General features: G+C 45.3%; 1 protein-coding gene across 5 annotated transcripts in view; it reads left to right on the top strand.

Annotated features, from left to right (window-relative positions):
• BLACAT1 (BLACAT1 overlapping LEMD1 locus) overlaps window positions 1-16,551 on the top strand; it is an 84,094-nt gene that overhangs the window by 26,875 nt on the left and 40,668 nt on the right. The window contains exon 1 of one of the 5 annotated variants that reach the window (XM_083509142.1): window positions 1,419-3,330. The exons of the other annotated variants lie outside the window; for them this stretch is intronic. Within the exon in view, the coding sequence (XP_083365268.1) occupies window positions 3,328-3,330 (3 nt within the window). The 5' untranslated portion in view covers window positions 1,419-3,327. Of the gene's footprint in view, window positions 1-1,418; window positions 3,331-16,551 lie in introns of those variants that run through there. 5 annotated transcript variants of the gene reach the window in all.

Below are 16,551 nucleotides of genomic sequence, written 5' to 3' on the forward strand. Positions count from 1 at the left end.
TGTTTATATGCTACAAAGAAAATTCTTATGTCTGCATGATTAAAATGCTGCTGCCATGTGTGAAGTATGCATGCCTTTATAACCATAAGTTTATTTCTGTAGAGACAGGCAACATATATTAGGTATGTTGCTCTTACATACATTTCTTAGAAGTTATTTCGAAATGAATGCAGTTGACTTTAGACTGAGGTGTGCTCATGGAGTCAGCCCAATCAGGCACAAGTCCTTGCTTATTGTCAACTGCCAGCTGTGTGTATGAGTAAAACCTTTGATTTTTCTGATGCCATTTGCAACTACTGGTAACTGATGGCTGCCTGTATATTTGTGTGATCAGATAAAAAGTTCCTTAATCTGTTGCAGTCAAGTATCCCTCTTTGACTGCAGGCGAAAGGTAAAGACACACGGTTAGTAATTACATCTCTTTAAAGGAGTGTGACCTGAACAATAGATAATGGTAGGTAGCTTGATTTTATTTTAAAAGTAGCATGTCTTTGGTTACAGTTACAGAGAAGGGTGATGACCACCTCAAAAATGCGACATTGTGCTAAGCAAAAGCTAGAACTCCAGTGTAGCAACTGAGATTTTTTAAAGGAAGTCTTTATGAAGCCCAATCAACAGGCATAAACAGGAAAGATGAATTAATTCTCGGAAGGGAGAACCTTGATTAAAGTCATTTAGTTATTATAATTACTTCAAGGGTGTACATAAAGATGCACTCTGGGACAGCCTTCACCAGCCAGGTGTTTGGGACTACAGTTCCCATCAATGGTGCTGGTTGGGCTGAGGGGAATTGAAGTCCAATGCAGCTGGAGGGCACCAGCTTGGCAAAAGATGCTCTAGGTGTATCCCCAACTGCCAATTTAAGAGATAACAGTTTGGTGCAAAGAGACTAAAGACTTTTCACTGATTTACGCTCCTACCAGTAAAGAAAGATAGTCAACATGAAAGCTCATGAGATGAATAATTGTTTTCTCTATTGGAAGCTTACTTGAGAAGGACACAAAAGAAAAGGGTGAACAGGGAGATAAAGAGTGAAGAGAGAGAATGAGAAAGCAAAAAAGGAATAGAATTTGAGACTGTATTAGTAGTGCATCTTGGATATATGTGGGGGGGGGTGTGTGCGCGGGATCTCACCCACCACAACCCCATGGGGATATTGATTCGTGTTAATAGTGTTTGCCAGCTGGCATGATTGTGAGATGAAAGAGTATGTTGAACTTCAGATAGGATCTCCCTTTTCCTTTGATTTTGCCTCACATTTCCAGATCCTCTGCAGGTTCGCCCAGGATAAGATAGACATGGCATTATTGGTCATTGCCTTGCTCCCACTGGCTTTATTTGTAATGAAGGTGGAGAAATCTTGTTTGTACTCCATACTGTGCGATGGAATTTGTCTATTAAATGCAAGCTAGCTGGGGAGACACCGTGGTCTCAATGCAGACACATCCCTGCTGGGAAGAAATCTGCACTCCCTTTGTTTCTGCCTTAATATTTTTTCAATAAGGAGAAACTGCTAGCCATAGATTACAGACGGCTCTGGCACACCTCCTGGGTGAGGAGAAGTGCACTGCTTGGGGGTACAAAGAACATTTGCTAACTATTAATTGTTGAGCTATAGGATCCTAATGTGATGGAGCTGGGTGGGTACGTTTAGACTGGAGAAGAGAAAAGTAAGTATAAAAGGAACAGCTGAAGATGGAGGAGAATTGGTCTGTTTTGCTCCAGAAGGCAGGAGTAGACCCAAGAGCTGGAAATGGCAGGGAAGCAAATTTTGGCTAAGCATGAGGCAGCACACTCCCCTAATGGTGAGAACTGGTTGGCAGTGGCCCAATTTGCATGTAACATGGAGCCAAACCATAGCTCAGCAGAAATGAGGAAATACAAGTGAGTTTCTGGAGTGAATATTTCAGCCACCATGTGCTCTTTCTCTGGTCCTGTTGCTGCCATGCTACTTGGAACTAGTTTGGCTTAGCATTATGTCCAAACCCAAGTTTGGACAAGAGCAGCAAGTTGTGAAATATTTAATTTGTAATTGTTGTGTTTTTTACAGCCAGGAAGGAGAAGAGACCGTTACTAGATTTTCTGCCTCAGCTGCCCAAATAGCTTGGCCAGCCTTGGGTGCCATGCAAATCCTGCACTGAGCAATGGCTTGAACTAGATGACCTCTTAGCTTCCTTCTAACTCCGTGTGTGGTATTCAGCTCAGTTTTACCCAGAGTACTACCATACAACTGAATGAACATGACTAACTTAGGTCCATGAATTTCAATGAGTAAAACTTGGTTGAATGCCACCCTGTGGCCCTGATTCAACCAACCTGGTGTGCTAGTGGAAGCCAGTGCACAAGATCTTGCAAGTGTAATGGGATTCCACCCCTGCACATCCCCTGCACCTCTTCTAAATCCACTCTGGAGGGTCAGTAAAACCCTCCAGACCAGTGCACAGGTCGGGAGAGGAGAGGAGAGGGGGGATTGTTCCAGCTAGCTAGGGGAAATGCTTGCACTGAAGAAGCAATCAGATGATTATGACACAGAATTCCACCCTGTGTTTCTGTGATTCAAACTTGGGATACGGATCAAGATAAATGTGAAACTCCCCCCCCCATGCTCAGAAAAGAAGGTTATGAATACTCTAGATTGAGCTAGATTATAGCTGTGAATATCAGCAGAGTGAGCCTATAGATGATTCAGAACAGAGTGTTCATATTTCCAAAACAAAAAAGAGGATTTGCTGGTGTCCCATTGCCAGAAAACTGAAATAGCAAAAGATCTCTGTGTGTGTTTTGAAAATGTATTCTGTAAAAGAAAAGGTGGGGGATCTCTGAGTGGTGTGAGATTCTAAGGGTTCGTGTTTCCACCCCCCACCCATTTGCAATCTCACACAGAGCCCCTTTCCTTTGCTCTCTTTAATGGCCCATCACCCAGACAATCGCCTCATCAGGAAGCTATCCTGGGTTATATTTTAACGCTTGCTTGATCCAGGGGTTAGAACGGTCTCACATACAGCCTACCCCCACAAATGAATAACACTACACAGACACACCCCAGAACAAGACATTTGTCCCCAGATCTACAAACAAAGAGCAAAATACAGATTCTCTGTAGAAATACAACAGACAAGTAAGCAAAGGCATTAGAAGACACATCGTTAAATCAGCTAGTAAAACACAATTGCTCTTTTAACCCAATGCCAGTGAAGTAACAAGCTTATTCAAGCAAGTTTTCAGTCCATCAGGATCCCTTCAGGCCTTCCTCTTTCTCCTTGGTTCACACTCCCGGCCACATTTCTGCATCTCAGAGCTGCTGTCTCCCACATTTGGCAGCTCCAAATGGTGAGTTTTGACATGTTTAAGCCAGGATGCAAGACTCGGTCCCAGAGCTGCGTTGCTCAAAGGCCTTGCTCATTCTTTACCCTATATAATTAAACTGCCCTCTTGGGCAGTGTTCCAAGAGGCGGGCTAGGGATCTCTGGCAGTGGCAGAGCTTCATGCTCCGGCACCAGGGGCGGAAAGCAGGCGGGGGCATGGTGCACTGCCTGCAGGGGCATGGCACATGTCCTGGGGGCATGGAGTGGCACGCCGCCTGTGGGGTGGGGTGCCCAGCGCGAGTGGGTGGAGGCAGCCACGATGGCACCCTGGGGGTCGCGCTGTCGGGGGTGGTGCGTTCCCCCCGAACTCCTCTTCCTCCACCAGTGATCTCTGGCACAGTTCCCTATCACCTTTAAACTACAATTCCCAGCATTCTTTGAGGTAAAGCTACAGCAGTTAAAATGAGACAAAGCCTATGTATGTGCTGAAGATGGTGAAGCCTTGTGTATTCTATCCCTTGCCCCACCCCCAGCAGTGATCTTATTGGAGGTTGTTTTGCAGAACTGAGACTCTATTGTCCTCACTGATTCCTAAATGAGTTTATCTGTCCATCCCTCCCTCTCTGCTCTCCCATCTCACCTGTCATTAGTCTGTGTATAAACCTGCTGAAGCTGCACATGCAGACCCTATTTTACAAATATGATGTAGATGCCAGTATGAGAGGTCTCTTTCCCAGTCCTCCTTAGGGTACTACTTACATGTTGTCAGACAAGAAGACCAAAGAGGATATGAATTTGCTTAACATTTCCACATGCTAATTCATATGTCACGATCCTTGACACGGTTGCATGTTTTAAATGCCCTTTAAGTACATGATTTGTATGCAGCCTTGGACTGGGGTAGCCCTTCAAATAGCAGACTCCTCCCAAGTGAGGACTGTGCTCTGCAAAGTAGGACATAGGTAAAGGTAAAGGGACCCCTGACCGTTAGGTCCAGTCGTGGACGACTCTGGGGTTGTGGCGCTCATCTCGCTTTATTGGCCGAGGGAGCCGGCATACAGCTTCCGGGTCATGTGGCCAGCATGACTGAACCGCTTCTGGCGAACCAGAGTAGCGCACGGAAACGCTGTTTACCTTCCTGCCGGAGTGGTACCTATTTATCTACTTGCACTTTGACATGCTTTCGAACTGCTAGGTTGGCAGGAGCAGGGACCGAGCAATGGGAGCTCACCCCATTGTGGGGATTTGAATCACTGACCTTCGGATCAGCAAGCCCTAGGCTCTGCGGTTTAACCCACAGCGCCACCCAAAACTACCACCCAAATCCCTTTTCTGCTCCTTCCACACCATAAGACAGGTGAGAAGCAGTGTCTAGTTCAGTGCCTCTTGCTTTGAGTGTCTCTTGGTGATCTCAGTTCAGCTCCGTTACCATCCCATGTTTGGCCAAAAATGTTCCTGGCTTTTTAAAATTTTCCTTAAACCTGGGTATATTTGCAGTAGACGGATATGTGACCATAACAGAGAGAATGGATACAGCTTTAGCAGTTTGCTAACATGCTCTTTGAGGTTCCCTGCACTTATTATCCCTTGCCTCCTTTCATCCTGATGCTTCCAGTTCTTAATCCTATCGGGAACTTAGATCTCTTACCACGGATGAAAGAGGAGGAAGATTCTGGTCAGGTCTGCACCTGGCAGGTGCAGTTCTGCTCTCCTTGCATTTCTATAGCATAAATGTCACCGCTCACTGAGACCTGAGGACAAACTGCACAGTATGTTAGGCACACTGTTGAAAAAGGAGCCGACTGTCAGCCATTGCTGGTGAGGAGAGATATTAAACAGAAAACAGTAATTGACAACTTCTCTCCTCTCTTTACTGCAGTGCTGCCTGTTTGTTCATCCTCTTTCTCTCTAGGCCAGGGGTTTCTAAGCCCTTGTTCAGGGGTCTAGTCCAGGCCCCACAATCAATTTTAACCCCCCCCCAAAAAAAACAATAACAACCCACATTGGTCATGGCAGTGGTGGCAAAAATGGTTTGCTCGTTTGTTTACTAGACACAGCATTCACCCCACAAATCACCCCCTTCCTGGCCAGCAAATCAATCATTTGATGAGTGGAGGGGAATTAACAACCCTCCTCCTCAGCTGGTTTGCCTGGATCAGTTGAGGAGGTGGGCTATGTGCCTCTGTCTGTGTGGCAGTATATGTTCAAAATTGCTTTGACCACCTGCAACACTGACATGGGGCCCTGGGAGAATTGGTGAAGCATGAATTTGGCTGATAAAAGGTTAGCCATCTATGCTCTGGGTGTTGCACCACAGAAGGCTGGTGGTGGAAGGAGCAGTCGCAGTTCATCTGCAGTCTCCCTCTGGGTGGCATGGCGGAGACGGAAGTCCTCATCCAGCTACCCTGTGGAAGCCAGAATGAAGAGGGTTCATGAGCCTGCCAGAGAAAGAGAGCAGCAGGCGAGTCATCAGAGGTGGCAGCAGCCCTCACAGAATCCTTGCTGCCCTTGTTTGTGTTCAGTGGCTAGTCTTATCTGATCCAGCTCCAATGTATTAGAGCCAAAATAGCCTTTAAAAAAATAGACAAATGTGCCTTTGTCCCTTAGCTCGAACAGTTAAACTTTGTCCCTGCTGATTAGAATTGGGTTCCACTGATCATCCAGTTATCGATATATCCAATTATTAGGCTTACTAAAGCTTACATGCCTAGCCAATTATGAATTTCATATGCAGTACAAGGCTGAGCAGTTCCGTATTGCTCACACTAATACAGCTCACAGCAGCTACTCTACCTATTTGGGACAACTTTGCAGTGGCATTTTAGCATGAAAAATTCTGCCAGTGACCTTTGGCTGCTCAAACATCTGCCGAATATTCTAAGGATATTTGAAAGCTACATGTGAGACCTAGTGATACTTGATTTCATTTTTTATCAAACAGTCAATATGTTATAGTATCTGATAGTTACATGCATGAAGCCTTTGGCATACATGCATGCATGTAGTATTTGACTAGGTATGTCATCTTGATATTTCAATGTCGTCAATCTGTCTACAGAGAACATAAGGAACCCTTTAAATGTTGCACAGGATTTTAGGATATTCAAATTCAATTTGTGTGGGATACCACTTGTCTTCACCACCAATCACTGTGAAATGAGAGTATGCTCTAGTGCAGAGCTGTGGTTGGTTTGGAGCCCTCCAGTGTGAAGCACACTCTGGTCATGGGAGTTGTGGTCCAACAACATCTGGATGGCTACAGATTTTCCACCCCTGACTATAGTGCACCCAACACTCACCTATAGCTGTGGTTTACATGGGAACAGTGGCAGTGATTAGCTTTCTTTCAAAGAATTTCTTCCATCAACACTAAGCTTCTCCAAACACCCTACATAAAGCCAAGTTCCCTAGCAAATATGTAGCTTGAAAACCCCTGTGTGTGGGGTGTGTGTGTGTGTGTGTGTGTGTGTGTGTGTGATGGCTAGACAGCAATCATATTTTCAGTATGCAACAGATGACATACAATGGCCACTGGTGTTTGAGAGCCTATGAGATTTCATATTTTGGATCATTCTTTTTGCAGCCAAACTGGATGGCTATATCTAGCAGTTGGTAGGAGTGTCAAATTTTGCTTTTGTTTTCCCCAAGTCACAAAGAGAGTGAAGGTAGCCATATTACAAATTCCATATTACAACAATACCTTTATTAGTCCCACCAAAATATCACCAAACTGTGTGCAAACTTTCAAGTTCCACAGAACTCTTTGTCACGCCAGATGGTAAACATGTGTGGGGCGGGGGAGGGCAGGGAGAATTGTTTTCCCCCAGTTGATGCTGAAACCGTGGAATCTGCATCTGGTCACAGTCTTATGATGGAAGGGGGAAAGAGGTAGCAGACATTCAAATGAGGTTCTTTTGAATGCACACGCAGGGAACAGAATTACTACGGGAATTGCCATGTGGGTGTTAAACAGCAGCAGTCAGAGCAGGCAAAGGAGGGAGGGAGCACAGCAAAAGCTCAAATCAAGTGAAATGGAGCAAAATGAAATTCATCTAGTATCATTTTAATCCAACATTCCAGCAGCTGCCTTGGCTAATTATTCTTCAGCCGGTGCTGGTGGAATGTCAGCAGGCGGGCGGTGTCCGCAGGGAGGTTGGTTCGCAGAAAAAGAAGCTCAGAGATTCTGCCAGCATTCTTGTCTTCCCATTTGCCTTAATTTGCTCTCCTTCCTTCTGAAAACTTCTCTCTTTTTTTGGAAAGGATAATGGTACATGAACAGAGGACTTGGGGCCACTATAATGCTGAAAGTTCATGTCATATCAGATTGGATCAGATTTCAGGAAGTGGGACCAGATTTGTTTTTGAACCAGGAGGTAAACCATTCCCCCCCCCTTTCCTGGTCAAAGTGGTTTAGTAAAAATGCTCCAAATTAACCTGACTCCCTGTAAGAGCTATAGTTCATCTAATCCAAGATACTCGACTCCAGCAGAGTAAAGGCACACAGGCCAGTTTCATCCTTGGAGATATGTGTGGGAGCACTTAGTTTTCTCATTATTCCCCTTAATTTGTTAGCATTCAGAATTATAGTAAAGATGTAACAACAGAGAAATCATCTGCTGCACTGAGCGCTCAGTTAATTGCCAGTGTCACTTCAATTTCACTCTGGGGGTGTGCAGCCATGCATATTTTTTGGCAGGGACCCCACCTTGGAAAAGGACGCGCTGTCTTTCTGACAGGGAAGAGGAGCATATAGCTCTCCAGGTGTTGCTGAACTCTCCTTAGGCTCGCCAGCATGGCCAATGGCCAGGGATGGTGGGATTTGTAGGAAGGTGAATTAGCTGTAGAAAGGGGGTAGTTGGACATGGGGCCCTCAGGTTGATGTGGGACTCCCAGGAGCCACATTAGAACTGAAAGAAGGGCTTGGGTCAGGCCAAAGGGACAACCAGATGACCCAGTGAGGAGCTCACAACAGGACCTTGTGGAATAGTTGGGGGACTTGAGTATGTTTCAGTCTGAAGAAAAGAAGACTGAGAGATGATATGAGGCCCATCTTCAAATCTCTGAAGGGCTGTCACCTGGAAGATGGAGCAAGCTTGTTTTCTGCTGCTCCAGAAGGGACGACCTGAACCAAAGGATTCAAGTAACAAGAAAGAACTTTCTGATGGTAAGAACTGCTTGACAGTGGAATGGACTCCCTCAGAAGGTGGTGGACTCTCCTTCACTGAAGGTTTCTAAACAGATTTTTGGATGACCATCTGTCAGGGATTCTTTCGTACAGTGGTACCTTGCATTACAGATGCTTCAGGTTACAGACGCTTCAGGTTACAGACTTCACTAACCCAGAAATAGTACCTCGGGTTAAGAACTTTGCTTCAGGATGAGAACAGAAATCACGGGGCGGCGGAAGGCCCCATTAGCTAAAGTGGTACCTCAGGTTAAGAACAGTTTCAGGTTAAGAACGGATCTCCAGAACGAATTAAGTTCTGTAACGATTTCTGCACTGCAGGGGGTTGGACTGGATGGCCCTGGAGTCCCTTCCAACTCTACAGTTCTATGATTCTGTGAACATCTGGAGGGGCACGGGTTCCCCACCCTTTTTCTTCAGGGCCAGGAGGAGCCTGTTGTTCATGTTTGAGTAGAAGCCGGATTTGCACAGTGCTGATTTGATTGAGACTGTATTCAGACAGCACTTCATTCCATTTTCATGATGTTTCATTACCTCATAATTTCCATGTTTTATGGTCCATAGCACATAAAAGGAACATTAGAAACTGGGACAGAAATGCTACCATTATAATCAGGATAACTAATGCAATAGACCCCAAGTCTGAATGCAGAGCAGGGCTCTGCACAACTTTGATTGGCTGGTCTGTGCAACAAACATGCTCCCCCATAAGCAGCAGATTTCAAAGTGTAAAAAGAAGTGAAAATGACAAACAAATAAACATTTGAGCAGATAAACATGCTGTTGCTTGGGGGTGGGGGGAAAAAACAAAATGCCACCTTGCACAAGGTAGGGTTCATTGTTACTTCTCTTAACTTTCTCTTAGCTTATCTTAACCCAGATACAACCCAAGCCCACTTTTTTATTGTTGACATTCCTTGGGGGATGAACAACCAAGAAATCCATAAACACACCCTGAGTGAGAATTCTAGGCTGGAGGCTGCAGTTCAAGGGTTATGCTTGTTTTCTTTGTTCCGTTCATGCAAGATGAATGGCCAGGCATTGCTAGGAAAATGTTTTCCCTCATTTCCCCTTTCCCTGTTAGACACTCTGGAGATTAAGTTCATGAAAGTGATTCCTTCGCAGTGTGCGCGAGAGTGCAGGCCAGGGGCATCCTCAGAAATAGCTGGAATTCGAACACGCAGGGTTCGACCGGTAGCGTTGCCATGTTTCCATCCTCTCCCTGGAGTTACTCTTGTTAAGCTTGATATGAAGAAAGGGTCATGTGCCCTTTGCTTTGGGAAGTATGTGTTTGTGAAAGCGAGGTGGGAGAGAGGGAAAGAGAATGAGTGAGATCTGATGTGCTCCTAGTACAGTAGACGCAGGGGTTTTCAAAACCTTATTTTTCAGCTTCTGAAATGCTTATAACAGAGAAGCCCCAGATACCTCTATCACCCAAGAAACATTCCACGTATTTACAATGTACACCATACAGTCAAACATTAGGCAGGTCCAAACAATAGTTTAGAGTTGATTATATCAGTTAAGTGTCTTCTACTCTCTGGCTTAACAGACTGTCTCAGAGTGAGCCATGCTTAGCTGGCGGTGAAGAGACAACATGGTCATTTCCAGTGTACTGAATAAACATGAACCATACCGTTTTGAAATTGTCTTTGGCCTTTGTGTTCCTTCATGAGGTGTTTTGTTAGTTTCTCCATAACAGCTTTGTTCTATAGTGCACCTCACCATACCTTTAGAGACAGGTTAGCAGCCGTTTTCCAATATTGTGTTTATATATTTCCAGCTGTACACATGAAAAAGATCAATAGGTCCTTAAACAATCAGTACTTATGGTCATCTATAAACATATTACATAACAACCGCCATGTTTGGCTCCACCCCCAGCTCCTCCTGACATCAAACACTTGCAACGTTGCCCCCCACCCCATCGCCCTTGCAAGCGGGTGCCTCTGGACAGGTGTAACCTGCAATGTATACTGACATTTTGTCAGTTACACCACTTTGTAGACCTCAGTCTGACTCCTTCTATGCTGTTCTCCTTCTTTTTAATCCCCTTCTTCTAATCTTCTTTCCTCCCTGCTCTCCTCAGTCACATCCAGATCACTGAAGCATAATTTACAACACTGCTTCTTCCCTCACTCTCTAGTTGCTTGTCAAAATTACTGGGGATTAAGCAGCGACCTAACAGTTTAGTCCTTCTTTGCATTTCTCTTTTGGGCACCTGAAAATGACGCCCCTCATTCCCCAGCTCTTCCTGTCCTTTCCTGTGTTCCTGTTTGACTCCGCTGTGTCACCGTGTTCTCAGATGAGCCACAATTTTCCTCCAGGGGACTTGAAACCCAGACTGTTCAGTTTCATGAGGAGAGGTGCTCTTGTTGCTGCAAGGGAAAGATGGAAAAGTTCTTAGCTTGCTGATAGGAATGTAATAGGTACTCAGATGAGCTTTTCCTTGAGCTGAATTGTTGTGATGTTTTGGTTGTGCTAAGTAAGGGAAGAGACTGAAGCTCTGTCAACATCAATCATGAGGAGCCTGATGGGCAGGAGATGCACAATACAACATCCCTCCCTGACCAGATTCTTATTTCAGCAGCAAGGATGGGATAGCATCTTCCACCACATTTGAGGACAGTAAGCTGCTTAGGGCAGGGGTAGGCAACCTAAGGCCTGTGGGCCAGATGTGGCCCAATTGCCTTCTCAATCCGGCCCACGGATGGTCCAGTGTGTTTTTACATCAGTAGAATGTGTCCTCTTATTTAAAATGTATCTCTCGGTTATTTGTGGGGCCTGCCTGGTGTTTTTACATGAGTAGAATGTGTGCTTTTATTTAAAATGCCTCTCTGGGTTATTTGTGGGGCATAGGAATTCGTTCATATTTCCCCCCCCCCAAAGTATAGTCTGGCCCACCACATGGTCTGAGGGATGTTGGACTGGCCCATGGCTGAAAAAGGTTGCTGACCCCTGGCTTAGGGTATGGAAGAGGAACCTGGTTTGACCTTATCTTCCCTACTCTCTGCAGGCCACCCACCTGTCAATGACCTGATGCCACAATGCTACCAGGCTTCACCATGCAGGGTATGGAAAGAGCCTGATCAGCAACCTTGAAGTCTTGATCCAGCAGTTGATGGGTGGTGATTTCCAGCCTGTTTTCCACATGGATTGGCTTTGCAATTGAGTTTCCCACTCCTGACATCATGCCTTATCTTTAAAAACTTGTTGGCATACCTTCATCTCTTTTGAACTTCTCGCCTCTCCCTCAAATTCCTGGATTGTGACTCCCGAGCCTTGTGTCTGTGGCTCAGCCTGTGCCATTACTTGCTTGAACAAAACCCTCCTTCCTACTATAAGTAAGAGCCTTTGCTTGCATGTTTTGGGGAAGGAGCCAAGACCTGCTTCTACATGGTCTAGTGGCAGCATACATGCAGAAGAACCACAAAGATGGTGTACAAACCCCCTATCTGATTGCTCTGAATGAGTCTGGATTTGGAGAAAAGCATGTTAACAATGGTGGGGTGGGGGGATTACTGTTCCTTAATGGTCAATGGCCAAGCTGTGCATGTTATGTCTTTGCTCAGGGGGATTTACATATAGTTCCTCTTACTAGTCCACCATCCAGGCAGTTGACAGTTTTTAGAGTTGCTTAGCTACTTCAACTTAGTAGAAGTAGGTGATGTACCTGCAGACCATTTTCTGGGTCCTCAGTAGGGAAGGGAGAAAATCTGCCCCCTGTTTACCTAATTTGTGTTTTCTGAAACAATATGAGAACTGAAACACAGTCATCCTTCAAAATATGTGCTTCTCTGAATTATACAGCCAAGTACTATGAAGAAAATGCATAATCTGGGGCAAAGAAATATGCATTTATTATTGAAAATAACGTACAAAATGTATTATTTTAGGCAGTGCTTTTTTCTAAAAAAAATGTTTAGGGGTACTCTCATTTTCCTACTCATATTGAAATACTGCCCTGCAATGAGGCCAAACATAGATTCACAAAATGTTTAGGGGTATGCGTACCCCTGCGTCCCCCCACAAAAAAACCCCACCACAATGGTTTTATGGGATTATGGCTTTGCAGAGATGTTTCTATTGGGTGAAATTGCATAACATGTATATATTAGGAGAAATTCACACTAAAATGCTGGTGAATTTTCACAAGGACTCCCTTTTTAAAGAAATCATAAATTGATCTGAAAATGTGGAGGACTCAATTTGAGATTAGAAAACTGAGAAATTGTGATTGTAGCACTGAAAATAACCTTTACAGAACAGAAAAAAGGTTACTGCTATTGGGGAAAATATTATTTTGAAGTGTTTTATTTGATGTGGTAATTGCAGGGATTTTCACAGAGGAGACATTTCAGGCAAATGGCTCCCCATATGAAAATAAGGTAGGAAACACCTCATGTTTTACCACTTAAAAATAAATGTGTGAACCAGTCCTTTGCTCTAGTTCCCTCCTAGGGCAGATCCATCCATATGCCTTGGCTCACATCCCTTGTTTAGTTGCTAGTAGTATATGAAAGAACCAGTATTTATGGCCATTTTCTCCTCTAGGTGGTAAATTTTGCCATCATAATGCAGTGTGCTTCCCAAGGTACCAGGTAATTATTTGAAATGGACCGATGTATAGGGGGCTTAGTGTCACTCTATCCCATTTGGAGCAAGCTAGATTGTTTCATTGGTTGTTTATAGGAGAGTGCTCAAAAGTCTAATCTTTTATTGCAGAGCATTACTCTCAGTATTTTTAGGCTATGTCACAATCTGCAATGCAATTTAGATGAATTGTTTCACCCCAATGAAAGACACTCTAGAAGAGAGGTGGTTGACCTTTGTTGGCCTTATACCAGGCATAGGCAAACTCCGGCCCTCCAGATGTTTGGTACTACAATTCCCATCAGCCCTAGCTAACAGGACCAGTGTTCAGGGATGATGGGAATTGTAGTCCCAAACATCTGGAGGGCCAGAGTTTGCCTATGCCTGCCTTATACATATGCCTTTGGCCAACCTTCTGGGGCCTGCCATGCCTGTGGTGCGTGTGGCCAAAATGGAGGGGTGGGGAGAATGTTCCATTGCACAAGCAAAAATATTTGAAGTGATTTGTACAATGCACATTGTTGCATGTACCTTCATTCTACATTGGACCTTAGGGGAGTCAAGAAGGTGGAAAGGAACCTGCCTTTTCGTCGGAACAAAGAGAGCTGTCTGACACGGAGTCAGACCATTGTTCCATATGGCTCAGCATTGTCTGCAGTACCTGGTAGCATCTCTCCAGCATTTCAGATGGGGAGTGCCAGGGGCTGAACCTGGGACCTTCTGCATGCAAGGTCTTGCACTGAGCTGTGATCATTCTCTTTTATTTCGCAGGGATGGCCCTACTGTTAGGCAGAATGAGGATGTTTCACAGGCTGGATGCAGGAGTGGGGTGGCAGTGGCTTCCAAGTCTAGCTTGTACAGGGCCCCCTCAACTAGCTTACTCCCCTCATCTATCTCAGCACCAGTACTGAAGTAAAGGTTGGTTGCTGATCTGCGCAGCCTTTTTACGTGGAATTGAGGGAGGTTCTTGCGCCATCTTGTCCTCCGCCTCAGACAGCAAAAGGTCCTAGGCCAGCCCTGAGGAATCAACACAAAGGACCGTGTGTGCATATAACTGAAAACTGAGAATCTGGGAAGCTCTCATTATGCTCAGACCAGGATTAAGGTGCTCATGAAACTGATGCAAATGTGCTTTTGAAGATTTAACAGCCTGGCAGCCTTTTAAGAAAATAATGCATCGATGCCTCCAGAATATCAGCATGTGGCTTCAGGAGTCAGCCAGGCATGGTGGGAAGCGGGACTGGGAAGGCTTTAATCTCTGAAAGAACCAATGTGGCTGGAGGGCTGGACTAGAGTAGACCCGTCACAATTAATGGCCCCAGTTTAGGACAGGATTCACCTAATGAACCCTGTCAATAGAAGCCCTGAGCAAGGGTTTCCGCTTGTGCCACTGTGATTTCCCCATGTCCTCCCTGCATGCTCCCCAAATGGCCCCTGGGGGAGTCAGGAGAACCCCCAAAATGCCACACGAGGGGTATTGTTCCATTTGACAAGCTGAAAAGCTTGCACAGACAGAACATTCACCATAGCACTATGATGAATTCCATCCATAGTCGAGTTCATTTCGGTGCATGTCCCCTGTGTAAAAGTTAGTTGAATACCACCCTTGGTGTGGGGAGAGCAGGGGTCAAATCCCCATAGCCCCCAAACTGACTGGGTGATCTTGAGTCGGCCCCTGTCCCTCAGCTTACTTCACCACAGGGCTGTCATAAGGCTAAAAGGCAGGACATAATATGCTTTAGAGGAAATATTGGACACAAATCTAATAGATAAAACATCTTTATCCTCTCTGGCCCCACCACACACAACTCATTAAGAGCAACGTGGGAAACTGAACACCTTCCTCCACTTCAGATATCTGAGTAATACGCACCTCCCAAGCCACCTTGGTAACGTCAGCATCCCCTGTGCTGTTTGCGTGCATTGGGGGAGGCAGGCTGCTTTTCCATTCAGTCCTGGGAGAGCTTGGCTGCCTTGTGTAGGTGGTCTGCTGCAGACAGCCCACCAGTTGATTGTTTAGAGCGCTAATCAAAAGGGGATGCTTTCCCTTGCACAAAGATTTGTGTGAGGCAGCCTCTGACTCCCCTCTCCTCCCCACTTTTAAGGAGCTTAAAATCTTTAGTAGCTCATTGTTGTCATTCTCTGTATTAGAGTCCATTACTCATCAGGGCTCTTTTGTGCTGTTCCTGCAGATCTAGGTGAATTCCCCACTGGTTGTATCATCTGGTATTGCATTTCCTAACTCGCCGCCTAGATTTAATTACAGGCAGTGCTGCAGAGAGATGAAATGTCTGAAAGACAAAGCAGCGCTGAGAGACACTGGGGCATCCTGACAGGCTGGGCCTGAGCCTGCTGCTGCTGCTGCTGCTGCTTTGAGCCAACAGGAAACATGACAGGGTTCCTTGTGTCTTGAAAGCCAGAGATGGTGTAGCTAGGGAATACATACACATATTGAGCAAATATATACACATCTCAGTGCTGATGATACCACTTTTGTGTGATCCTGTGTTTATGCTGGGCTGCTATACAGAGTGCCTCCAAGCACATCTATTTATTTGTTTATATATTGAATTTCTATTCCACTTTCTTCTCCAAGGAGCTCAAGGTGGCACACATGGTTCTCCCTCTCCTGCATTTTATTCTCCCCACAACCCTGTGAGGTAGATTAGCCTGAGAGGCCATGGTGAGCATCATGGCCAAGTGGGGATTGGGGATTTGAACCCTGGTCTCCCAGGCCCTACTCTGGCATTCTAACCACTATACTTGGCCAAAGCAGAACTGTTGTAGTTGTTAGAACATGGCTGACCAACACAGTGCCCTTCAGATGTCGTTGAACCACAATTCCCATTATTCCTGATGGTTGACCATGCTGGGTGTTGATCCAACAACATCTGGAGGGCAAAAAAAGCTAACCTGGGTTATGCTGTTAGACCAGGGCTAGGGAAATCCAAGTTTAAATTCCCACTCGGCTGCAAAGCCCACAGCGAGTCCCATCTCACACAGCACAATCCTATGGATCTCTAGCTCAGTGGGGCTTACAACCAATGCAAGTGAGTATAGGATTGTGGCCTTAGCCTAATCTATGGTACAGGGTTGCTATGAAGATGGAACAGAGGTGGGGACACTTTGTCTGCAGTCCTGAGATTCTTGAAGGAAGGGTGAGATCAAAATGGAATATTTTTTTGAAGATGTACAGCCAAGATACTGTAGAAGTGTTGCAGTGGTGGAGACCCCTGGCTTTACTGGTCTGTTGGTGTGCCCTGTTTCACGAAAGTAACAAGCTAATGGCATGGTTTGACCTTTGCCTTGTCCTGTAGGTAAACCTTGAGGGGGAAGACTCTAAGCATTGTAGCATGCTCTGTTATTTATCAAACAAAGTGTGTGAAAACATGGAATTTAACACTTCTCCCTGTTGCACTGAAATAGTAACACCTTCAGCAGGCACAAGCAAGTCTACTAACGCTGCTT

The sequence above is a fragment of the Podarcis liolepis genome, assembly GCF_965112155.1.
Source record: "Podarcis liolepis genome assembly, chromosome: 6".
NCBI classification, from domain to species: domain Eukaryota; kingdom Metazoa; phylum Chordata; class Lepidosauria; order Squamata; family Lacertidae; genus Podarcis; species Podarcis liolepis.